This window comes from Callospermophilus lateralis, chromosome 14, assembly GCF_048772815.1.
Source record: "Callospermophilus lateralis isolate mCalLat2 chromosome 14, mCalLat2.hap1, whole genome shotgun sequence".
NCBI classification, from domain to species: Eukaryota; Metazoa; Chordata; class Mammalia; order Rodentia; family Sciuridae; genus Callospermophilus; species Callospermophilus lateralis.
The window spans coordinates 100,996,774-101,023,945 of record NC_135318.1 but is presented as its reverse complement, the minus strand read 5'-3'; the positions used below and the strand labels follow the sequence as shown (position 1 = coordinate 101,023,945).

Genomic DNA, 27,172 nt, shown 5'->3' with positions numbered 1-27,172 from the left:
CAAGATTAGAATTGTACCCCAGGATAACTGTCCTCCAAACAGGAAAATGCAATAATTTTGAGGTCATGACACAAAAATAAGCAAGATGAGATGAGATTGTGCTTGATTGAAAAATGTGAACTGGTATTCAGATCTTGTCTCTGGTTTTGCTCTTGATTGATGGGTTCTGGGTGAGGCTGTTCAGATAAAGCTGCTTTCCTGTTTTGCATTGCTCTCTATTTCTGTGACATTCTTCCCTTAGTCCCCTTGAGTATCCTCTATTCTTTCAATCAAATTATTTCTCACATTTCAGTTATTTACAACTCTTCTTTACTTGTTTGGGGGGGTGAAGGGGTATGAGGGATTTTTTTTTTTTTTTTTTTTTTTTTTTTGGTACTAGGGGCACTTACCCACTGAGCCACATCCCTAACTTTTAATGTCTTTAATTTTGAAACAGGGTCTTTCAGAGTTTCAAGGATGACCTTGAACATGCAATCCTCTTGCCTCAGCCTCCCAAGCCACCGCCCTGGGCTATGTACAATTCCGCATGCCATGAAATCAATAGCTCTTTAGCTTACACAGTTATAACCAAAGTGATCAAACTCTTGCTTTGAAATAAACACTAGTCTAAAAAAAAATTACAGATCATCTCATTTAATCCTCATAATCATTCCAGGAGGTAGATATAATCATTACCTTATTTTATCAACTGGCACATTTCAGCTTAGAGATGATACTTACTTTGCCCAATGGCAGCAGGTACCTGAGTAGGGGGGAAGAGGTGTTCTGGGACTTCCCTGTAGGCTGAAGCCAACGAGCCCAACTGAGGATTTGCGCTCCTCCTATGCACCTGCCTTGGCTGTCGCCTCATAGAGGAGGGTCATTATCACAGAATTCAGGTGGTAATTCCATCCCTAGCCCTCAGGACCCTTAAGAAGGCAGATTTAAAGTAGACAGCTTTCAGGAGACAGGTGCAGAAGCACGTGATGCGTCTGGACTCTCACCCTCCACTCTGCCCTAGTAGATTCCTTTCAGTGGTCAAAGTCTCTCCTTTAGCAGGTGGATTTGCGACAGGAGGGTGCCCAAGGCACCACGTCAGATTTGAGGAGGATGAACAAGAACATTTACTGGATCCCTAACACCAGAAAAAGTGGAAAACCTTCAAGGTGAGGTCTGCTGTACAAGATCAACAAAAAGCAATGGCACTTTGCCCCCTTTAGAACCCAGTGAAACCCAAGGCCCTGCAGGCTGACGATATGAATAGGTTTTGGAAAGTTACAAGCCAAACCAAACAAAAACTCATCGAGGGACAATGATTTTCGGTGTTGTGCACCTGATCTTTCCAGATTGGAAATAAAAGGGCAATATTTTTGCAGCCACTTGCAGGGAATGTGGACTGTATGGGGGTGGGGTGGGGGCAGAAACCCGGCCCAGGGTGGGAACCCTTGTGCAATTTCACTCCCTCCATGAGGTGAGTAGGGAATAAGAACGGGCCTTCCTCGACACACAAGGGGAAGTCCCTTTGCTGCACTGCCCTGGATCTGCGGGAAAAATGCATCATGTGAAACCAAGCGCCTTCCTCGGGCACCTGTCATTAGCAGTATGGAGAGAGATGAGATCAAACTACTTTGAAACAATAATGAACTGTCCAGACAAGGAGGCCATTTTCCCCTGAGGTCTCTAAGCCTAACAGAGCCACCAGCCTCACTGGGACCCATACGTTGATGCAGGAGCTTCAGAGCCACTTCCTAGGATGGGACAGTTGAGGCAGCCAGCCAGGCTGTGGATACAAACAGCCTCAGGGAAAGAGCTCCTTGTGGTTCCTGCTGTTCAAATGTAGTCTGGTTACTTGATTGTTGATTTAGAGCCTACAGTGACCAGAGGATCGAGATAACGGCTGCTGCCCCAAACAACTTCTCCTTAGGAACGTTAGCCAGGTGCCAGGGTCCCAGCCAACCCCTTAAAGTAGGAAGTGGACAGATGGAGAATGTGACCGTGGATGACTTTTTCCTTTTTCACGTTTACTTTTACCTTTCATGGTACAGTGGTCTTCCTGCCCTCAATTCCAGAGTCTCAGGCACCTGCATTCAACCGTGCTCCAAACACATTGTGTGGAAAATTACAGAAGTAAGCAATTCATAGGTTTCGGCTAACTATTTTTTTTTACAATACATTATTATAATTGTTCTATTTATCATTATTGATAATTTCTTACTTGGCCTATTTTATAGATTAAACTATCCTATCTATCTATGTACAGAACTAAACAGTCCTTATGGAATTGGGCACTGTCTGCCTTATCAAGGGAGGAACTATTCTACAGAATAAAAGCGAGGCAAGTGTGCATTTCGCATGCAGAGATCCTCCTTATCTTGCTACTCTCCAGACTACTTATATACCAAATGTAACTTTCTCCCTCAGTCTTTGTCTACCAGCCTGGATGGTCTGCCTTTTTCTTCAGTCTCAGTTTGCCTTCTGCCTATGGAAGGTGATTCTTGGCTCCTAAAGGGAGTTTTTCCAAAAGCTTTTACCAATTAAATCTCCTCTTTTATCCCACCACCCCTCTTCTTAATGGCACCTATATCTGAGAGAAATTCAAGAGAGTTTGATGCATGCACTAATCCTTGGGCCTCACTGGCTGCTTTGGGAAATGGGCCCTTATATTTCTGTTGTTACGTGAGTAGATCCAGTATGAGGGCAGAGACGCTCTCCCCCTCCCAAGAATCAGTTCTACATGCAGCTTTGCAAAGGAGAATCTGATGACTCTTCTCTGCCTCTAGCTCCCTCTGTAGTTTAAGGATAATGACTCACTGTTTTTCTCTCATGAAGAATAAGCTTTTTTTTTTTTTTTTAATTTTCTTGTTGCTTTGATTGCTTGTTTGTTTAAACAAAAAGCAAAGCACAAAGATCCCTGAGTTTTATTTGTCCTTCTATCCCTTTGGACTGATTACTATCATTTGATAGTGTGCATTTTTGATTCAAATCAGCACATTTTGATAACTGAGAAGCAGCATTACATTTCAGATTCAGAGGAAAGACAAACAGGCTTAATTGCTATTTCTACCACTGCAGCAGGGACCTGGGGGAGTCACTCACAAAAGAAAATCTGGGGTGAAGTCTTGTGTCCTTGGTTGAGAACAGGTGCCCACAGGTCATCTTGGACGACAAGACCTTTCCCTTTCTAGGGAAAGCAGACCTTAAACTGCCAACATGTAGCATCTCAGGGCCTTATTTTCCACATCTGGAAAATAAGATCGCTTGACGACACCTTTTCTAACACCCTTCCCAGTTCTGCAGTGTGATCATTAGTACCCCTTGTAGTCATCTGCCATATTGGAGACACCCATAACTGGTGAGAGAAAAAAAGCCAAGAAATAGAAGTCACAACTGATGAATAGATAAAGCTAACTTAAAGAAACTATGCTCCCTTGACCACTGAGCCATGGACCACCGTAATAAGCATACATGTATCTGTACAAACATGATTCACAGATAAGTCCCACGACATGTACAAAGGAACAGAGGGCGCCTAGGGATTATGGGCCCAAAGCAGGTCTAGGAATCTGGGAGCATTTGATCATGGCTTCTACAGATGTGTAGGATTAAATCAGTTGGCAAAAACAGAAATGGTGGGAGGATATTGAGTAGACTGTCATACACTGGTCATTTGACACATTATTTAACACTTTAAGGTGCTTCCTAAATACAAGTGGCCAAACAGAAAAGAGGGAAGGAGAAAGGAAGAGGAAACAAGGGAGGAAAGACAAAGTAACCTGGTAAAACTGGTGAGCTGAAGTAAGAGACTCAAGGTCAAGTTTAATTGAAGAACAATTCCAAACTCTAGAGCAAAATATCACACCCCACCAATGTATTCCTAATAAATACCTGTTATTCATGCCATTGTTATTAAACTGTTTGCAGCCATTGTGTTTCTAATCTTTGTTTTAAATCAATATTCTAATTATAAAATAGACATGTCCATTATTCAAAGGTTAATGTGCATACCATACCTACCACTATTACCGAATAAGTACATCAACATTATAACAAATTTTACCTCTCCTTTGAAATGTAATTATTGTATATTGAATATCAAAATCAAAAGAGAATCCCTTCACGTGGGAGAAAGGACAGCTCATTATGGGACCTTGGTCAGGGTGTCCTTATCTGTAAACTCAGGGATTGAGCCAGGTGGCTTCAAAGGCCCCTTTAGTTCTACTTTGATTATAAGTTACACATGCATATAGTTAATTAGATTACTGACAATCACACTTACATCTCAATATAGAACATAGGTCAAGTAGTCTTGATAGAATGTCCTTAGGAAATTCTTAGAGACCAATTCCTGGGGTAATGGATTTCTATCACTCTCAACAAATTCATCTGCAACGGACATTGGCCAAAGATGTGGCTCAGCTTTCAGGTTTGCTCCCAGTCCTATAAAAAAAAAAAATCTTCTGCTTCCTATAGACATGTGTCCAATAGCTTAAAAAAAACCAAACAAACTCATTAGCTGTCTTCTGAAATCTGAAAACCCCTTCACAGTAAAAGGAAGATGGCCTTGAACATCACAGAAGTGACCTTGTGAACTGTAGAACTATTTTCTTTGGAGCAAAGGACTTTGGGACTCATGGTGTCCCGGGTTGTGTCCCGGCTCGGCTGTCCATCTGGATCCAGCAGCTGAGGCCGCACCCTGGGCCTCCTCTCCAGATTCATATTCCTCATGGACGGCATGGAACAGAGGCCTGGGCCTTAAGACTGCCCTCCTGCCTCTGCCAGTGAGCTCTTCATGGCTGCCGTTCCCTTCGTGACCGAAGTGCAATGCCTTCCCTCCTCTGTGTAAATTCCTCATCGGGATCGTTTCTTGTGTCCGTCGCCTTTCCTGGAGCATCCCTGTCCGAGAGGGTGCGCTGAAAGTGATGGGTGGGAATTCTGAGCCACTCCCGTCGTCATCTAGGAAAATGTAACAAGGAGGAGGTAGAAGACTTGATCAGAGTTAAGGCTTCGCATCCAGATGACAAAAACCCAGTGCAACCCCACTTGCACTCCTTATTTAAAAACAACAGAAGAAAATCACCAGGCATGGTGGCGCATGCCTGTAATCCCAGCAGCTCGGGAGGCTGAGGCAGGAGGATTGCAAGCTCAAAGCCAGCCTCAGCTGTTTTGTGAGGCCGTAAGCAACTCAGTGAGACCCTGTCTCTAAATAAAAATTAATAAAATTAATAAAAATTTTAAAGGCGGGGCTGGGATTGTGGCTCAGCGCTCAGCGGTAGAGCGCTTGCCTAGCAAGTGTGAGGCCCTGGGTTTGATCCTCAGCACCACATAAAAATAAATAAATAAATAAAGGTATTAAAAATTAAAAAAAATAAAATAAAGGCTGGGGATATGGCTTGGTGGTTGGGTGCCCCTGGGTTCAATCCCCAGGAGCCTCCCCAAAATAAATTTGTGGTAATATATACATAACAAAAAAATTACCATTTTAATCATTTAGAATAACCATTTTAGCCTACGGCACAACAGCTTCAAGGGTAATCATATTTTTGCGTAATCATCACCACCATTCATCTCCAGAGGTTTTCCACATTCCCTGGCTCACAGGTTCATAGGAGTTTTCAGCAGCCTCAGGACACGCCAGGGGTTTCAAGGTGAGACCTCTCTTCTGAGAAATCCCAGTGAGCCCCCAGGCAAATGGAACTTAGAAGAGTGAGTGGAGCCCCCCACGTCAGCTTGGAGCTCCCAGACATCAGAGCAAGGGACATCCTGATCCGGAGGGCATGGGAAGGGCTAGGAGGGACAATATCCCCTGACTGTCAGGCTGGCTGGTGCAGGGACGGCTTGCTAGGGAGCAGTCAGCGCTGAGGTCTCCCTAGAGGGCCTCAGGTGGTTCCCTGACCTCCTCCTGCTGCAGAAAGACGGCACGTTTGGAGAGAAGAGGGGATTCCAGCGGCCAACCACGCCGAGCTGCCCACTGAGGGTGACCTCCGCCTCCCTTGATTGTCACTGTAATTATTAAGAACTTATGAAGCATAACAGATAACACAATCCCACTTCACTCCTTCTCTAGTTTGGCCACTCTGATTAGGTGACGTCACGTGGGACCACCTGAGTACAGGGGAGAAAAGAAAACTCACGGGGACGCAGATTTCACTCCACGTCTATGTTAATTCACAAAAAAAAAAAAAAAACCTGGCATTTTGAGGCGTTGGCTTTCTTCCAGGAACACCTGTCTCTGACCAGGTGGAGTCGTCCTTAACGCCCCTCAATAGTAGCACTAAGGCCTAATTTTTCTTACACACCTGGTTGGTTCCAAGCCCTGTTCTAGCAGCTCTATGTGCCTGTTCACGTGTGAACCGGCTCTGAGCCTGACTGCCTTCACTTCCAGGCAGAACTTTTGCATGTGGGTGGTGCCGACGTCGCCTTCTCTACGGAGTACAAACAACAGTGAAGGAATTGAATCGTATTTTTTCTTCATATAGATCCTTGCTAATAGTTTGAATGTGGTTTGTCCCCACTAAAGCTTGTGTTGATGCTGAACTCTCAATGTGACAGTGTGGAGGGGGTCAAGAATTCAGGTGGTATTCACATCTTTTTTCAGAAGACAGGATTAGTTCTCTGAAAAGCAGATTGTTATAAAGTGAGACAGCTCCTTTGTCCCCTCCCTCTCTTCTGCATGTGTCTGCTCACCATGTGATGCCACATTCTCACAGGCACTGCCCCCATATGATGTCATTCACCAGGTTACGATACACGATGAGGACCTTACTAGAGGCCACGTACATGATCTTGGACTTCCTTGCCTCTAGCACCATGAGCTAAATAAATCTCTTTCCTTTATAAATTATCTAGTCTCAGGTGTTGTGTTATAGTAACAGAAAATAGGCTAAGACAGCCCTATATAAAATTTCTAGACATTTGATGGCCTTTACTGAAATTGAGTGAGATGCCATTTGCTGGAGGCATCTATTGACAGGACAGGATGCTCTGACCTATTAATCTAGGGAATAATATAAATATATTTCCAAATGTCATATAACCCATGACTTCTGGAATAAACACTGTTGTGCAAAGAATAATATTTCTTTACCCTTCTACTTTTTTTTGTAATGCTTATTTAAAATTTAAGTCTGCTCCGTAGTGGTCTCTGCTACCAGAGTCATGTGATATTGATGTTCATCGCATAAGAAATAACTGTAAGACTTTTTTATTTTCTGTTTAAACAAATTACAAAAATAGCCTGGGTTATTTGCACCATAAAGTTATTTTAAAGTCAATCTATTAAACACTCTATATTTGGCGCTCTTTTGGTTTTTATGGGTGTTTTTTGTTTGTTTGTTTGTTTTGTTTTTTTGCTACCCTTTGTTTGTGGGATAGCCCTTTGATAATATCAAATAATACTAGTTACTAGAGTGTAGTCTGGGAATAGAAAACCAGATCAGTGAAACAGAATTGAGTGTCCAAAGCTCCCTGCAGGGTTCATGACTTCGGTAAAACAAAGGCCACGTGTTATCTTGGAGGAAACGTGGTGCTGAGATAGAAGCACAGCCCTGGAAGCAATCTGAAGTATATCTCTACCTTAGTCCTCACACAAAGTCAATTTCAGATGACTGAACCTTAAATGGGGAAAAATAAGCTATTAATGTTCTCAATGGGAAACAAATGCAGGAATCATTTCCTAATTTTGTGTATCTGGTTTTTTTAGAGAGTTCTTCAACTTCATTTAACCCCATCAATTCCCAAGATTTATAATTCTGTGACTATTTCAACACAATTTGCAAAGGTGTATTCAAATAGATTGAAGATCATAATAGAAAGCATAGCTATGTTATTATATTAATTAATATTCTGATTTTAAAATTCTTACTATCATATAACTGTGTTACATATTTTTAATGACACTAAGTTTTTAATGGGGATTCTAAAATCTGGGACAGTGGGACAAAAATGGGTTAAAAAAAATCAGCAACCAAAGCGGGGAAAAATGGACAAAGGCAGACACAGAAAATTTCCCCAAAGAAAGGCAGTCATCTCCCAAAATATGGAAGATATTTAACCTTGCTAAAGATCAGAGATTCATATGAAAATTAAATATACCGTACAAAATTTACCCTTCCAGATGTAGATTACTCACAAATTTGACACAGTTCAGTGATGATAAAGGTGTTTTGAAAAGACCATTTTCATAGACTATTGTGATTAGTGATACAATTGTTTGGGATGATTGTTTAGGTAATGTGTGTGATGTACAATTGTAATTGTAATGTGTCAATCAAAAATGAAATAACACAAAAAAATGTAAATGTATTTGATTTTTGACCTCAAAATTTTACTTACAGCAAGGAACTATTTGGTTATGTATGTAAAAGTCAATCACAAGTGATATAAAGTGCTTATAATATATCAGTGCTTATTAATTACTAAAAATTAGAAATAACTGGTTACTAATTAGAAATTAGCTGAATAAGCTGTAATGCTTCTAATAACTATTATTTAGTCATTAAAATAAGTATCATATTCATAGCTATCGACATGGAAATCTGTCTCTAATACTGTTGAATAAACCAACAATTCATGACATATCAAAGCATGACTAATATTTGATTTTGCGTATAATGTGATGCTGTGTTCTTGTAACTTTTTTAAAAATCAGATATGGTTGATCTAGGGGTCAGGGTGGCATAGAGAGAATAAAGGAAGAATGCCAACCAAAATAGTTAGGGCACTTATATCTGGGTGTTAGGGTTTCAAGTGCTTTTAACTTTCCTCATTATGCATTTTCTCTACTGCTTGACTTTGATTTTACAAGAAGCATCTCTTTAAATTAGAGAATTTATCACTTTAAATAATAATTGCATTTATTTCTTTTTTTTAAAGAGAGAGTGAGAGAGGGGAGAGAGAGAGAGAGAGAGAGAGAGAATTTCAATATTTATTTTTTAGTTATTGGTGGATATAATGTCTTTGTTTGTATGTGGTGCTGAGGATCGAACCCGGGCCGCACGCATGCCAGGCGAGCGCGCTACCGCTTGAGCCACATCCCCAGCCCCTGCATTTATTTCTTAAAGATGTAATTCTACAATCCTGCAAACTTAGCTTACTTGAATTTCCAATATAATTTTTCTCTTTCTACATTTTTTATTGATACATTATAGTTGCACATAATGATGGGATTTGTTGTTGCAGATTCATGTACCAATATGATTTTAAGGCTTAATATTTTAGAAAATCAACATCCATAATATAGCATATGGTATATATCGTATGTCGCCTTTTACTAATAGAAAATCATTTTATTCACATTTTAAATAGCAACTTGGCTTTTGTTAGAATAATAAGTAGCTTCAATAATTCTAAGAATTCCACTTAAGGGAAACCTTTAATCAGTAAATTTTAAGTTATTTCAGTAAAAATTAAGCAACTTTGGAGAATTCTGCTCATACTTAAACTGTTGGTGAAGCCCACAGCTTCAGTAAAATGCACCTTTTATGTTTCTTTAAAACAGAGGTCAACTACCCTGGGTCTGTATCTGGTCTGCTGTCTCTTTCTGTGGGAACCATGAGCTATAAATCATCACCAAATTTTTAAATGGCTGGAAAAAAATGAAACGGAGATAATTGTTCATAACAAATAAAAAAAGGAAGTAAAATTTAAATTTCTGTATCCATAGACAAATTGTGAATTTTATCTATAAAGCAAGTTTTCTTCTTTTTCTTGTCCCATAAGTACCTTCATAATATTCATGATTTTGCTTCCTGGTCTGCAAATCCCACTGTATTTACCAACTGACTCTCTACAGGAAAAGAAAGTGGCCACACATGCAGGTTACCTGAGGACTCAGGAGCTCTTGTGTCCCTCTCTGGTGGCTGCAGGTTGCTGTAGGGAACCGAGAGGTAGCGGATGTTTTTGGTGCCAGCCTGTGGGTAACAAGTAGAAATAAAAAGTGGAATCAAGACCTTCCTATGGCCAATAAAGCAGAGGACAGACCCACATTGCAGCACTGGCTTTCAGTCACTTTTGTTTGAAGAAAGCAGAGTACTTCCGTCTTCTCCATGTATAAATAGTATTAGAGTAATCACTCCACTTTTTAATATAAGGAGCACTTTGCATATTTCAAAACTTCAGATTAAAATGTGTTCCTTTTTGTCATATAACTGACTGCTGTGAACCTCTGAATCTTATTTCCATCAGCCCCACTGAGATTAGGCTCTATTTTAGTCTCAATTCTACCCAGAAATCCTAGAAAGATTGTCTGATGTGGTCTTAGGTGCAGTGGGGATGTGAAGATTGGGCCCCAGGGTTTCAGCAAGAACTAACTCTTCCTGGGAGGGCCAGAGGCTCTGGTCCAAAGAGGCCCCCTGCCATGCTCAGTATCTGGCCTCTGTGGGGCCTGAGTCTAGACCCTCAGCACAGGGTCCATGTGGCAGTCACTGACCTCCTGTGGAGGGCAGTTCACTCCCATAAACCTCATGGGCAGGTGCCTCCGGTCACCTGGACCGAAAGCAGAGGTTGCTTGGTGTCCCTCCCTGGCAGCAAGGTTAGTTTCAGTATCAATGGTGGCTCATCTGCAGACTGAAGCAATGTCCCCACGCACCGGCTTTGCCCAGGGCAGGCTGTGACCTTTCCTCATGCTTTCTCTCAAGGTGTTCTGACGTCGGATGAGAATCTCTTTAGCCTGCTTCTCGCTTGTTTGGGGTTTGAGGTTGTATTTGTTGTAGGATGGGGTCTGCAGAGAGAATGGAAAATCCAATAGGTAAGAACTTCTCCAGTGCAATTTCCAGCCCCCAGGAGGCCACGGACACATCACACACCTGAGACAGGTAGAGCAGGTAGGCACAGAGAAGCTTGGCTGAGAATTGCTTCCCTTGCAGGTAAGCAAGCCTGGGCCCTGAGAAAAATCTGTAACTTGTGGTTACTGTCCTTGGGGGCAGAGCTTAGACTGCATGCAAGCCTTTCTCAGCTGTTCTAACCGGAGGTACCCTCAGACCTGGCTGCCCCATGCACGCTTTCCTCTTTCTCAGGTTGTGTGGGCATGTGTATGCATATTTTAATTTTATTTTATCTTATTGTGCTGGGCCAGTGGTTCATAGGCATTTGAATTTCATAGATAAGAAAGATATAAATACTACTTTAGAAATTTCTAGAAGGTTTTTAAAAAATTTTGCTAATTATGGAAAAATACCCCCCAAAATCAAATAATTTCTACCAATCACTATTATCATAAATTCAGGAAGAGATCTTTTAACCAAAATTAGTAGGAAAGACATAACTCTAAGCTAAAGAACAGGACTGGAGTTGTGGCTCAGAGGGAGAGCGCTCGCCTCGCATGCGTGAGGCACTGGGTTTGATCCTGTGCACCACATAAAAATAAAAATAAGATATTGTGTTCACCTATAACTAAAAAAATATATATTTTAAACAACAACAACAACAACAAAAAGATAAAGCACAGTCAAATTAATTTAATTCATCTTCGTGATAAATTTCTTCCTTGTTCTTACCCAGGACCAGGAAATATTTGTCATGGATCAGAGGCCAACATTGGTGCTTAAACAGATGTTTGCAATACTCACAGCTGAGACTCCTTTTCTCCCTTGCTGCTACCTTGAGGTTCATCAGTGCATGCCACTTTGGGGGGGGGGGCTAGTCGGTGACATACTGTGTGCACTGATAAACCACAAAGTCCTGCTGCATGATGGAATTGGGACTGCAAGTGTTATCTCTAAAGGAATAATCAATTCAACTGCAATAGAGCAGACATTCTATCTTCCAGGGGTCACAGAAGGCATAGCCTTTTACCAATGAATTGGAAGCCGGATATGGTAGTGCACACCTATAATCCCAGCAGCTAGGGAGGATAAGGCAGTAGGCCTGCAAGTTCAAAGCCAGTCTCAGCAACTTAGCAAGGCCCTAAGCAACTTGGCAAAATGCTATCTCATAATTAAAAAAAAAAAAAAAAAATGTGGCTGGGGATGTGGTTCAGTGGTAAGCACCCCAGGGTTCAATCTCTTGTATCAAAATGTAAATAAGGATTTGGATCCTGGGCTTTAGAAGGCTTCCAGTCTCTGGAGGAATCAAGTTAACAAGGATATAATGCTATGTGCCTGTGTAAGTGACACATGGTTGTGATCACCTGGGATTTGTAGAGTACAGGCAATAGGTGCTTGATGAGGCTGGGATGTGACAGGTTCATTGCTCTAGGGCATGCATTGAAAGATGAGAGAGTGCTATCCTAGGAGGAAGTTCCAGAAAGAACGAATACAGGGCCTATGTATGACAAGGGCCATGAACAGACTTGGAGGGAGAAATAGGGGGGCTACTGGAAAAGAGAAGGAAATGGTTTGTAACCATGAGAATCAAGTGCATCACTCCAAGGATAGAGAGAGACGAGACTGCAGAGGTCACAGGGGTGGGACAGACCACCAAGAACCTCTCAAGGAGCGGAGACTTGATCCTGCAGAACTTGTGTCCCTTAGGTGAGGAGTACCCTCTCAAGGGTACCACCAGGTGAAACACGGGGTGCAGAAAGAAAGTACGGATGCCTCCATTTCTGTTGGTTTTCATCCAAAATGTACAAAAGGGATTAAGCCCCACTCAAACTTAATGCATGGGTTTATAGGGGGCCCTCAATTCATCCAAACGGGGATAGTCAAGTTTCCTGCCAAAACAGAAAATAGTGTCCCTAGTGAGGAGAGTTTGGCGACAGTGTCCCTGTTCGTGCATTCTATTGGTTTTCCGTTTCTTATTTGTGTGTTAGTGGATATGCAGCCAGTCGAGTAGACTTGTGGTTTTAATTATCTATTAATTGGACGAAACCTCACAAAATAGATGATTATCTGTAAGGATTTCCACAAGGCAAGGTACAAATCGAAGGCCAAAGGAACAAGGGGAAAATTGACTTTGCTCCTCTCCACATAGACGCTCTTTATCAGCCACTTTGGATAAGCCAACTAATCTAACAAGAATTTGGCCAAAATACTGAATTGTGATGACAACTGAAAATATGGATTCTTAGCCATCACCTTTAAGGACAGACCTTAACCTAAGAGCATTTTATGCACTGAAATATAAAACATAATGATATGAACACTAACAGAAAAAGTATTTAAACATTAAGACTCCAGAATATTGAGACAAAGTTTTATAATTTTCCATCAGAGTTAAAGTCATACAAACCTGAATTCAGCACACATGTACTTGGGTATCTTGTATGTCTACATGTGTTCCTACTAGGAATTCCTATGCCCAGACCTAGGAGGAGGCTGCACTTCAACATTTGAACATTAGCTCTTCTATTCTGCCTCACCAACCATGAGCCTTGTCTATTTGGTCTTTTGCAGGGATCACAGAATTTCTATGCATATAATACACATGCCAGTTTTTTCCTCTTCTCCCTCCATTTCTGCCCTCTTGTGAAGCTGATGGTAAGTGGGTAAAGTCCTAAATTTCCCATTAAACCTTGAGTCCTAAATGAGAGAAAGAACTCTTGTCTTATTCAGTTCAGTGTTCCTAATGCCTGGCCCAATACAGATGTGTCTAAACTATCTGCCGTGCAGAACAGAAATTGGACAAATTGCTGGGATCCTTTAAAAAAATATGCAGAAACTCTGAAAGTAACCTGACTCCATAGGCCACCCCAGGAACTGCAGATCAACTTTTGATCTGTCCTTAAGTCTAAGGAGGTTCTTCTCTCAGATATTTGGAAGAAGTGTTTTTCAAATTCCTTTCCCTTGCATTCCTAAGAGCTTCCTGTGTGGTGGTCCTACTGGGAATTTCCAGGGGTCCCTCCACTTCCCTGCTCATGTAGATTCCATCCTGAATGTGCCAGAGAGACAGACTTCAAACAGGTGTTGGCTGGAGATACAGCCCATATCTCCCGTGTATGACGATCCCCTAGAGTGAAATCCTGCTCTCATTCTGATGCTGCCCCCAAATGACTCCTAACTCCCAGGACAGACTCTTCCAAGACTTGGACAGTGAGGAACACTCCCGTCACCAGGCCTGGACCTATTACCCAGCCTGGAGGACCTCAGAGGGCTTCTACATATTCTTTATATCCCTCAGCAAAAATGTAGATTTCTCACTAGACAAAGTATAGTTGTCCTGGGTTACATTTCTACGATGATTTTCCCTTCAAGAGAACAAAATAATAATAATAATAATAATAAAAACCATGTAGAAGAGAAGACTCTCATGACCCTGGTAAAGCTGGAGTTTAAAAGTAAAGACAAGAAGGGGTGGGACTGGTGAGCCTCCCTCACCAAAGTACTGAAAGAGAAGGCCACAAGGAATCTCCTAGCTGTCACCTCCCTGTTGATCAATTATGTTTTCCTCATTGGATGCCCATGGTGCTCATGTCTAAATCCTGTAAGTGAAAAGCGGCCAGTGTACTCAAATTGGGGGAAATAAGGAAGAAAGATGCCACTTCAATTAAAAGGGAGAACTCTGGAGGCCAGATGGAGGAGGAAATTTTATAAAAAGAAGGAAGGGGGCTACCTGGGATCCTGCCCCAGGTGAAGAGGATGGGCACGGGTTGGAATTCAGGATCTCCACATCCATTTCTCTATCGATTCATCAACATGGGGGGGGAAGTTGGGCACCAGGTACCTGGTGGTGCTTCTATACACCCTTTGGCTCTCACTAGGAGGAAGTTCTTATCTATTGATCTAAGGCAGGATGCGATTCTCTTACTGAAACAGTTTCACTTGGAAGGATCTGAAGGCAGTGGAATTCAGGCAGCTCTCTTGATGGTGACCCACATTCCCTCAGCTGGGGTGCCGCCTTTCACTGACACAGCCCCCTCTTCATGGAAACAGGAGGCCAGAAGACCTTCACTTTCACTGGATTGGAAGTCTGATGTCATGGAAAGAGTACTGGGCAGGAAGTCAGAAGACCTAAGCTCCAAACTTGGATTGGTTTGGGGACCTTTCGTAAGTCAGACCATCGACTTCACTAATTTCTGTGCCTTCTACTTGAAAATGAAGAGCTTTGATTTTATGATTTTTTTTTATTCAATTAAGATCATCATCTATAAAGAAAGACGAAGGCCCTCACAATGGACCTATGTGGTTATTACGATCATACCCAAGAATCAGGATGGACGGTTAAGTCTTCAAATTTTGAAAATAAAGCAAAATAACTCTTCAATGGATGATGTCAGCATATCTGTCATTTAATTCAGCCAAAAGTTCTTAGGACTGCCTCACTCATTGCCCTCAGAAATATTCTTGCATGGACATTGGTCTAGTGACTGACATCTACTACGGATTCTATACCTATCTCCAAAACTGAAAAAATAAGATGCTTGATACATCTCTTGTTTTTGTTTTGTTTTCCTGGTCTTCAGCATTATTGTTTCAATATTCTAAACGACTTCAACTTTCTTTTATTGTAGCTGAAACCACTGAGGCAGCTCTGCTGGCTTCAGTGCCCTGGTGCCATCTGTCTTTGGTGTGGTGGATGAGCTTGACTGCTTATCGGCCTTGGGAGGACAGGGAGACCTGATGGTTCTGGAAAATGCCAGGCTGCAAGGCTGGGGCAGCCTGACCCCTAGAGACAGCAACTGGGTTTGCATTTCTTTTTATGCTACAGGTGCCAACTTTGTAGCAGAAACATGACAATTAACTTTCTGTTCTCCAGACTGAGCAGAGAGAACTTGTTCTAAGTGGCTGCTTTAGAGAGGACATGCGAACAAGAGCAGGTTCCTGAAGGCATGGTTCCCAGGACAGGCAACAGCAATGAGGCAGAGGACTCATACACACCCTTTGTCGAACTTGGTACATGTTGCGAGTCAGGATGTCCCTCATGGACTCCACGTCTTCAGGAGAAAGTCTTTTGATTCCTTGTATCCTCTGGGCCCTGGAAACATCATTAGAGAAAGAGGAACATTATTATTCTCCCACCTTGGCAAGAGATACCACCTAAACACCAGGGTGCCCCATAGGATCGATGACCCTAAGTCTCAGAACCCCTTTTTATATAAGTTTTTCTATTGGTATTAATAAATTGATTTGAAATGTCAGAATATGTGTCTTGAAGCTTCAAAAAAGAATTCCTCAGAGCTCTTATGTGAGTTTACGGTGACAACCAAGTAATTTTTCCCCTGCCACTCTGTTACGAATTAACATGTTTGTAACATACAATAAAAATCAATTAATAGAAAATGATACCATAAAATGCAACCCAAATGTTTTATAAAATGACTCAAAGTTTGAATCTTTGTTAGTTCTGTATTTAATCTCATCATGGACAGGGTGACAAAATTTCACAGTACAACACCATCCACAGGATACATTCTGAGTAGCACTGACCTAAGAAATATTAAAGCTGTAACGGTGGTACATTTATCTTAGAATAGGACCTTCAGGGATTTTTATTTTGATTAATGAATACTTCAAGAAACTAGAATCGCATTTAACAAAGAGAATCAAACTCTTCACACCATGAAGGTCAGTCTGCTTTGAGACACTGGGTACTATGAACCCCAGAAAGAGTTTAAAATCCAGGTTATGCCCAGGTTAGCAGTCAATGAGCAATTGTCCTCTGGGGATTTCAAGTCACAACATTGCTATGGGAAGAATCCTCATGTGACAAGGGTATTTGATTACAATCTACTGGCAGTAATTTTTTCAAAACTTTTTATTACATGAGTAGTATGTATTTACTGAAGGAAAGAAGCAAGCAAGCAAAAAAAAAAAAAGAATGAGTTAGGACTTCCTTTTAATATCTTCACCTTCCTTCCTATCTTTCTATAAACCCTAATAGTTACTTGACTCCATGTTTGCTATTTCTAGCTGCCACTATAGTAAATACATAAGGGCACCGATGGCTTTAATATCTACTTTCATATGTTTCTAGGTTAATTGATCACAGAGATGAGTAATTATTAGTTCCAATATAGGCCATAGTTAGGCATTTTTCCCCCCAAACATTAGTATCCATGTGGTCATAAATTTTAAGGATATTTAAAATGTAACATGCAATTGGAAGGAGATTTTAAAGGACTTGGATACCAGACATCACCTCATGCCACGATTTTATTTAGCCATCCTATCTGTACATTGACTAATGCCCTTTCTACAGAATTATTGAAATCAGAGGTTCCCTATCCTAAGATAGGGAGAAATCTAAAGCTGCAAATGTCACCTCTATCGATATTCCATTACCAGCCTTGGTGATCTAAACATTATTATCAGGGCATTTGAACCCTACTGTGTAAATGTCCTTCAGATAAAATTTATTTTGAATTAGGTACACTCACACACCCTCATAATCTGAACACATTCCTTCATTATGGCGGGTGCAACATATGGCTAAACAGAAACACCAGTTAGCCAAACAGTTCCGTTTTCTACGTTATAATAAAACAGACAGATAGGAAAAGAAAAAAAGAAAAAAAAACAATGATAAAGGAAATGGTGAAGTGAAGCTTGATACAGCAATAGAGTCATGCTGGCATTTTCCCCGCTGTGTGATTGGCAGACTTAATTAAGCTCATTCAGGCCGTGGGCAGGAATGAGTAGTTAGGGTGTCTCAAAGGTAGGGCCTCTCCGGAACTCCACAATGAGAAGCCGCAGTGGCAAACGGAGGTGTGGCTAACTGGAGTCGGGTGATGCCTGGAGGTTTTTATTTTTTTCTATGACACTTTGTTAATAAAATTATTCCTGAGATGTTCACATCACAAGCACAGGAAAGACACAACCCTTAGAAAAACTGAGTGGACAAAGATGTCTGGGTCAAAATATTCAAATGACAAACTCTAAGACTCTTGACCCTGGAAAAAATTCACTCATTGTCCGTAAAGGAAATCCCCATCACCTTAAATAAAAGTTCTGCGGTAATTTCATGGTTCCTAAAATCAAACTAGGAAAACCTCCATCCAGATGTATTTGAATGCACGTTTCACTTTCGTGTGTGTGTGTGTGTGTGTGTGTGTGTGTGTGTGTATGTGTGTGTGTCTATCACCGGGGATTGAACCAAGGACCTCATGCATGCCCTACCAAGTGCTCTACCACTAAGTTACCTCCCCAGCCCAACTAACTCTTTCTTTTTCTCAAATGCCATTGTAATATAAAAGGTAGCTTTAATTCAACTGGATTCTAGAAGATTTTATATCCATTCCCCAATATGAATTCCCAAAGATCAAATATTATATCCTGATTTGTTTAGAAAAATACATGAAGTTTTAACAGTGTAGCCCTGAATTCCATGGGAAGAGTGTGGCTGGAAGCCAACACACACACCATCAGCTACTCTGTGCACCAGGCTACCTTCAGTTTCCTTCTTTCTTTCTTTTTCTTTTTTTTTTTTTTTTTAGTCTTTTTATTGAGACCACCCAGATGATTAGCATTTAGAATAAACAAAGCATGGATGAGAAGATGACTTCGCTCCCTGTAATATCACTTTCAATTCTGGGAGTGAAATATCACATCAGAATCTATATCCCAGAATTGCCACAAGAATTCAGAAATGGTGCACTCTTTCAAAGTGGGATCAGTTAAAAAGTTCTTCAACTACAGTGGAACTATTTTATGCTTTAAAAACAGATGACACGTTAAAATTACTTGGGAGTTTTAAAATATAATACGTTGAGGCCGTACAGTTGCAGTCTTGTTATGGCAATAAATTTATAAATATTTTAATGTCCCTATGATATTAATCAAGATATTTCTAAAGCTTCAACATTTTTAATCATTTTGAGCTTCTATCCTCTAAGAATTTCAAATAGCTTATCACTCATGAGTAAAATAATAATGAAATAATAATGAAAGTATGCATTCTGCCTATTCCATAGAGTAGGTTTGATATTTGAACAACGTAGCAGCAATGAGGTTTCATAGAATCAGTGTCATGTGAACTGTCCTGTGGACAACCCTGGTGGTAACATTCTCCAGAAGGTCAAAGAATTTCAAAACCTAAACCTTTTGTAGAACAATTGCTTAAACTTCTAAAGAAAAAAATATACGAGCATTTTGTTGTTATCATCTCATACAGATTACTAAAAAGCGAGCTGAGTACACACTTCTTTTTCCTATTATTGTTTGAAGGTTTGTTTATGAAGAAATTAGCCGCTTTGATCTCAGGAGAGAAGTTCCTTTTTGCTTGATGTCCTACGGATTTCTGATGAGATCAAATAAATGCAATTTAAATCTAAACCAGTATTAGATATCAGCTTTAAAAAAATCCCCTCTCTCACCTCAGTGAATTAGCTACTTGGGGATATAGTAGTAGAAAAACATTTCTTACCTGTAAGACTCCCTTACTAATCTGGAATCAATATCTGAAGAATTAATTGAATAGGGGGAATGGGATTGGGAGGCGACTCTAAATAAAGTTGGTTTAAAATCCCCTTGAATGTGGGGCAGTTGCTTATGGCCAACTTAATACAGAGATTCAGAATACATTTTAGCACATGACAGACTGATTCTCATTTGAGATAAGTGCCCCTACATTCCTAGACCAAGTGCTCATATAAATGGAGAGCAAAGCAATAGAGGAAGTTGCTAATGGTCTAACTGTCTGGAGCTGTCCAGCCCTCCCCTACCCCTGCATTAACTCCAGTTCATCCTTCAGTGAGCAGGTCACATGCCAGGAGGCCAGCACGCTCACCTCTCCTCTCACATACCAGCACAGCTCCCTATCATTTATGATTGCTCATTGCACAGTTTTTGGAAAAAATGAATGTCATGACCCTGCTAGAGTATGGTGTCCACAACAGCAGGGTCTAAGTCTGCTTAATACACAATAGGTGTCTAATAAGTCTGCAAGGTACACAATAGGTGCCTAATAAGCAGCACTGGAGTTAAGGAACCAAGTGTATGGGGGAACTAATCATTAAGTAAGGTTTGAATGCAATAATGTAGAAAATGCAGGAAAAGATCTTTAATGAATCAAGTATCAACATTTTTAATAAAAACAGGATCAGCATTCCTGATTTTTTCCTGTTGCCTCCGGCTCCACTCGGGCCCAGTCCAGCTTTGCCAGTAAATATTTGTCAGCACTTTCCCCTTTTAGTATCAGAAGCTTCCTTAAAGCGGTGCAATGAGAAGCACCCACAGAAACAAACAAGCCACAAAAACAATCTCACTAAGGCAGAAAGCTTTCTGTTTATACTGCTATCCTCAGGGAATCTAGTTTAGATTTTTCTCAGGCCACATTATGAAGGAAATGGTGTTTCTGATTCATTAGCAGGTAAGGGAGGAAGGTGTTGTCTGAGAAATCACACTCAAGCATCAGTGACAGTTTTGTGGCTAACTATTTTTAGCTTTCCTCTCAACTTGCTTTTCTAATGTGAGAATGTCAGTGAGCTCATGACCAAGTGTTTTATCTGCTGAAGACAGGATAGAGGGGTTAGTGTCCCTTTCCCTAAATATATAAAGTGATCAATTTCCCCAACTCATCAGTCATTCCCTGGAAGAAAACTGAACATCTTCAGGAGGTGAATTAATTCTTGTGACATTGAAGGAACTCTCGTTAAATGTCAGAGAGGTAAAGCAGATTTTAAAAATGTCTAGCCGGCTATTGGGACAATTGGTTAGCACATGGTCCAAGAGAAACACCTTGTTTCAAAAAAAATCATCCTGTAATGATGGATTTATACGCAGGTACCACCTCTGCCCATGCCGCTCCACCTCAGCCACCCATAGTCCTTTTTCACCAGGAAGCCAGCCAGTGACCTGCCCCTGTTCCAAGCTGGTCTCACAACCTCACACTGACCTTTGCCTTAGACACAACTGACCAGCACATCTCTTTGCTACCACCACTCATCCCCTTGTGGCTTGGATGAATGTCACCCGAAGGCCAGGGCGTTGATAAAGGGAGAGCCCTGAGGACTTTCGAAAGGCAGAGTCTAGTTAGAAGTTTTTAGGTTATTGAGGGTGAAAGGGGTTTGTGAGATCCCAGTTTCTTCTTTTCTCTGTTCATTGGTTTGCGATGTGAGCACTCGCTTTCACATGTACCCTTGCTGAGGTGTGCTACTGTCACCAGAGGCCCAAACTAATGCAGCCAACAGACCTAGGACTTGAACTTCCCAAGCTGTGAGCCAAGACTAACCTCTCTTTACTCCATAAGTAGCCTGGGTCCGGTATTTCACTGTAGTGACACAAAGCTAATACATACATCCCCAAGCCCAGGTTAGCATCTCAGAGAGGCAACATGTCTCTCCTCACAGAAGAGAGGTAGATAAATGATTTATGGGAAGGAGAAAAACTATAGTAGTAAGAAGGGCAGAATCATGAATGGGATTTAAGAAACAGAGACTGCTGGTCAAGAGGGAAAAGAGAAAATCTTATACTACACGCTGCCATTCTATAAATGTACATGCTCCCTCCCAAAGGAAGATATTGTATAAGGGGGCAATTTTTTGAATATTTATTTTTCAATTGTAGTTGGACACAATACCTTTATTTTATTTATTTATTTTTATGTGGTGATGAGGATCGAACCCAGGGCCTAGCACGTGCTAGGCAAGTGCTCTACACAACCCCAGCCCCTAAGGAGACAATGTTTGCTAGAAAGTAATTTTTTCTCAAAAACAAAGTGATATATATTGACCCTGGACTAAGCCACAACATGCCAAGATTTCAATATTAGTTTTGTATGATTCGTCCTCACTGCTGTGGTTTGGGTCAGTGTCCCAAAAGACCATGTGTTAAAGGCTTCATCTATAGACTATGGTGCTATTAAGAGGTTTGCAATCTTTAAGAAGTGAGGTGTTCAGGCCTTTGGGGTCCTGGCTTTGAAGGAGATCCTAGAACCCCAACTACTACCTCTTCCTCTCTTTTAAGTCTCTGCCATGAGATGAACAATTTGGCCATATACTGCTGCCATAATGGTCCATTTCACCACAGGCCCAAAAGGAATTTAGTCAATCATTCATGGACTGAAACCTCCAAAACCTTTTCTCTTTATAAGCAAATTATTTCAGGCATTTGTTACAATAACAGAAAGCTGACTAACACACTCATCTGTTTGCCTCTTCCCTCCAATATTACCTCTAAAGAGAACCATGAGTTAGAGCTCCCTGGAATTTGGACAATGAAAGTCTGGATCAAAAAACAGATATGTCTTACTGATTGGATATGGAAAAAGCTGTAGAACTCAGAATCCCAGTCTCTACCATCTCAATAGCTTGTTTCATTTCCAGCTTCTTGTACAAAGAAACGATGCTTGATTTTGGCTGGTTCTTTCGGATTAGGATTTTCCGTAAATATCTATGATCAAACTTTTTGAACCTAAAAATGAAAAACAATATTTTGGAATCTTTAATCTCTATGTGTTGTCTGAGTACACATTTTTCTTAAACTACTATTTAACTTCATTCTGGAAAACATCAGTGCCTGGAATTCATAGCATTTGAACACTCTTTTTTTTTTTTTACATTCATCGTACTTCTGCATTTTTTAAATAAAGAAAGAATGGCTGACTGCCCTGAATACATTGAAAAATCAACTAAACAAAAAGAAAAGGACAAGCCATAATCAGGGCAAAAAGTGTGCATAAGAGGAGAGGGAGAGGCCCAGCCCAGCTCAGCGTCAATTGTAAGAGAAGAAATGAGGGGGCTGAGGCTTTTGAACAAGTGTTCCATTCTAATAGCTCCTAAGAGCAGCTGCTGTGCTTACAGTAATACTGCCCTATTCAGCCAGAACCCAGTAAGGGTAAATGTCCCTGTAGTTATAGCAGTTTTGCCCCATTATGTTGCAGATAATTTTGAATCTTGACAATTAAGGGGGAGAAAAAAAAATCCCACATATGTCCAAACAGTCTGAATGATGGAGACTCTGAAATGGCTAGAGACTGATGGCCGCTGACTATTGTTAATGACCTCTGTCCAGCCCACTCTGAGTGCAGGTGGCGCCTTTGGAGTGGCCCATTTGTTTGGAGTTGAAATTTTCAACATTTCCCATCAATTCCCATTCAGAGAGTAGTTTGTGTGCTGCTTTATGTCTTTTTAGAGGGGACCATATCTGCCCCAGCTGCTGGCTTATTGTCTGGGGATTGGTCCCCTGATCTGGGAGGCATCAGTCCCCTCCAGGTGTGGCGATCTGACTTCCTAAACTTGGGGATCTGTTTGCCTCAGTCCACGGCTACTCTGGCTCCAACTGGGTCACCACCCTGACCATACAGTTTTCTGCCCTTTTTCCTAAAAGGCCATAGTTCCTGTTAATTCTTCAGTCCACTGTGATCAGCTCCCCCCAGCGACCTTCACCCCCACTTTCACGACTTGTCTGACATTCTTCTGGCTAAGCCCACCTTGACCTTGTACCATTCAACTCCAGGGGCTACTGTGGCCCCACCCCACCGGCCTCTGTGTCTCTTGATATGCTAAGCGGTTCCTTGGTGCTCCCCACATCCTAGCTCGCTCCTGCTTCCCTTCCAGCCTCCTTGGCCACCTCCTTTCTTTTCCTTACCCACCCCAGATAATCAGGAGTCCTCAGTCTGTCTTCCATCGGCATCCCCTCTTTACATGCTTGAAATTATCTCACCCACGCTCACGGCTTTAGGTACCAACGACTCACAGCTAACAGCCCTAATCTATAGCCGCGCTATTGCTTCTTCTGACTGAATCTCCAGAAAAAGAATGAGATCATGAGTGTGAGGTATGGCAGAGGAGACGGACTTTGGCATTTTTTAAGAATCTTTATGTAGGAAGGACCCTGAAAGATCTTCCATTGAGATGTCCACCACCATAGAGGAATCTCTGCCCCACATCCCTAATGGTTCACCCAACTCCCTTCACAGTCTCATGAAGCCCGTCATTCCATGCTTCCGCTGCTTTTATCCTGGGGGATCTTGTCCTTGTTTTAAACTTAAACAAGACTTTTCTAATTTCCACTCACAGGTAGTAGTACTAGTTCTCTCTGTTGCAACCTGAACCAGGTTTCCAGCCTCTTCCACCAGACGGCTCTAGGCATGGCATGGCTGGGGTTTCCAAGGGCTTCTTGCATGGTATGGCTCTTGGGACCTTTAGCTTCCTGGTCCTCTTTGAAAGTCCCCAGGAATGCCACAAGCATGCTTTGTTAGGTACAGAAACCCTGCGTGCCTTACTTGTCTCTCACTTGGTAGTGGCTCCAGTGCCCACACACATCTTCAATTCCAGCCTTCAAGTGATCCATCAGCTGCCAAAAGCAAGACAGAAGAAAATCACTCCTGGTGAAATGCAAACTCTAAAAGACACATGGGGAGAGCTGATACAAAATGGAAACTGGAGGAGGCTTTAATTTCCAGAAGCCTACCCCCTTTCTTCCTCTCTATTCATGTAACTAAAATATGCCATGCCTTTCATATTATGTCGAATTAGTTTCATGATTGAAAGACTCTCTAGATAAGCTCCTTGATAAGTCACATAGTACGCAATGAAAACAGGCATTTGCTGGCATTGGCTTTGAATATTTACCTAGAATGATCTGGGAAGTTTTTCGTTACTGAAAATATATGGATGCAAAGTCTAATAATTAACTGTTACTTTTAATTCCATTGCCAAAACAAGAATATGCCAGTATCCAATTTATGTGGTTTCTCAAAATACAGTTTCTTCAGATAATCTATTGTGATAACATATAATGAGACAACTTACCTGTATTTCCCATTTTTTTATCTACGTATTTACACTTCAACATTCGAGACAATTTCACTACCCATTTCATCCACAACTCTTTACAGAATTTAGGAGAAATGCAAGCTTAAAATAATTACAAATTAATCTTTAAATAATTTAAATTATGAATCACTGGAGTCTATACTAATTTCTGACTTTTTCCTTTTGAAAAAAAAATTAAGATTCTAAATTATTCTTTAAATACTTAATTGACAAATTGCCTGTGGATAATTATGATTTTTTTTTGAGAAAAAGAATAAAAACTGGTAAAGAAATGATATATCCAGGCTCTACAGATTTAGGTTGTATTGCCTTGTTTCTCAAAGTAATGAATCCACATAGATAAAGATAGAGACAAAAAAAAAAAGTATACAGTTATGTTATGGCACTACATATTTCAAAACACTCTCTATCCCTTTAAATATTTTCAAATGATCTTGAAAAATTTGGCTGCATTTCCTGAAATTTAAATTACTCTAGTTCCTCAAGTATCTTTTGCTATGAAACTCAAGGCTGATTTAGGAAGATTTCATTTATTTCTCCCCCATTAAAATTGTGAACCGTCAAAGATAGAATTGTAGTAGTTATTTGGCTCAATTATCCCCTGAAAGCTTGCATTTCTGAACAGCCAATATACCAAGTGCCCCCAATCACTGCTGGGCACATCCATTGCCCCATGGAGCACAACAATCAAAAAAAAAATGATTTCAGAATATTCTTTCATAAATGAGCTGAAGTCTATCTCTGTATGTGTGTACCTTCCCTACATTAATTCTCAATTCTATTCCAGGGAGCCATACAGAATGTTATTCTATGTGTACTGTGTTGAACTCAAACAGGTAGAAATCAAACTGAACTTCATATTCACCTTTGCCTGGACGGAGTTCCCTCAAAAACTGCCACTAGGCCACCTTTGTAATCTTTGTACTTTCACCATTAAAAGTTAAAAAAAAAAAAAAGAAAGAAAGAAAGAAAAAGAAAAAGGACCCCATATTCCTGCGGAACAATGATTTTAGAAGCAAGACAATTTTGAGCATTAGTCACTATAATAGTTCTTCTAAGGAATCAAATTGACTAATCAAGTCCCCAATTATTCAACCCAAAACAAATCTAGATATTGTTGTGATTCTGCAGATATGATTAAAGTTCGTAACCAGTTTTCTTTAAGCAAGGGAGAAAATTCAAGATGATTTCAGTGGCTGGATTCGGTCAGCTGAGAGGTCTTCACCACACAGTTGACTCTTCCCAAATGAGAAAGTGTGCTGTGGATGAAACCTTCAGGACATGCCGCAAAGTTTTAGTCTTCCCTTCTTGGTCTGTCCTACGGATTTTGGACTTGCTAACCTGTTCCTACAAGAGCATAAACCAATTCCTTGAACAAATCTCTTTATATTTCTTCTACTGGGTCTGCTTTTCTGTTGGACCTTGAGGAAACACCGCCATCTTGAAATAAAAGGGAGAGAGAAGGGGGTAGAGTGAAAGAAGACGGTTGGAGCCTGCAATTCTACAAGCAAGAAACTGGCCAATGAAACCACTCAGCTTGGAAGGTATGCTACCTTTTACATACAGGAAGTATGGCTCAGAGGGTAGAGTGAGCACTAGAGGGTAAAAGAAAGAATCTAAGGACATTATTTCCAGGCCTTGAAACCAAATAGAATCTTCCCAGAAGGACTTTGCAATTTGCTTGGGATCCATGACTCCGTTTTCACTTCCATTTCCCCACTTATTGAAAGGGAGTGTCAATACCTGTTATCCAGCAACTGTCCTTGCAGTATAATTAGGGAACAGATAACTAGTTTCCTGACTTTTATAGGATGAGAAGTGAAACTGTGCCTTAAAATGGATTCTACCAAGAGTCCCTGATGTAGATGATTGAGATGAGGATATCTGGGACATTTGAACTGATAAAATTTAGATGAGATATGGACTTGGAGTTGATGCTGTAGCGGATTTAGATTTCCATGATACTAGGATAGATTGAATATATTTTGCAGGTGGAACAAATATAAATCTTGGAGAGACAAGAGAGCAGAGTGTGGTAGGCAGAATAATGGTCTCCCAAAGAAGTTTACATCCTAATCTTTGAGACCTGTGAATATGCTGGTTTATATGCAAAGGAGAACTCAGATAACCAATGGACTTAAGGTTACTAGTCCACTGACTTTAAGACAGAGAGAACATCTAGGATTATCCATGTGGGCCCAATGCATTCACAATGGTCCTTCAGTGTGGAAGAGGAAGGCAGAAGAGCCACAGTGGTGTGACATGAGAGAGACCTGTCAGTCATTCCTGGCTTTCTGGATGGAAGGGACCCAGCCAAGGAACACAGAAAGCCTCTAGAAGCTGGAGGATACAGGAAAACAGATTCTTACCTAGAGCTTCCAGAAAGGTATCACACAGCCTGCCACACCTTGATTGTGACCCATTTCAATGCCTACCTCCAGAACTCCAAGATAATACATTTGTGGTGTTTAAAGCCATGAACTTTTGTTAATTCCCTACAGCAGCAAAACTAGAAAATTAGTATGATCACTTTTAGAGGAGGTAGGGAGGAAAGAGGCTACAAGTCTAGTGACATGTACCCAAGTCTCTAGAACATTCTCATAG

At 41.0% G+C, this 27,172-nt stretch overlaps 1 protein-coding gene across 1 annotated transcript in view; it reads right to left on the bottom strand.

The window, feature by feature from the left end:
• Nucleotides 1–4,576: 4,576 nt before the first annotated feature.
• The window catches only part of Slc9a4 (solute carrier family 9 member A4), a 54,719-nt gene continuing 32,123 nt past the window's right edge, over nt 4,577–27,172 (bottom strand). Inside the window, exons 7-12 of the mRNA XM_076833383.2 lie at nt 24,016–24,086; nt 22,041–22,202; nt 15,732–15,828; nt 10,565–10,696; nt 9,800–9,887; nt 4,577–4,932 (exon numbers count right to left, since the gene is read on the bottom strand). Of these exons, the coding sequence (XP_076689498.2) occupies nt 4,577–4,932; nt 9,800–9,887; nt 10,565–10,696; nt 15,732–15,828; nt 22,041–22,202; nt 24,016–24,086 (906 nt within the window). The remainder of the gene's footprint in view (nt 4,933–9,799; nt 9,888–10,564; nt 10,697–15,731; nt 15,829–22,040; nt 22,203–24,015; nt 24,087–27,172) is intronic.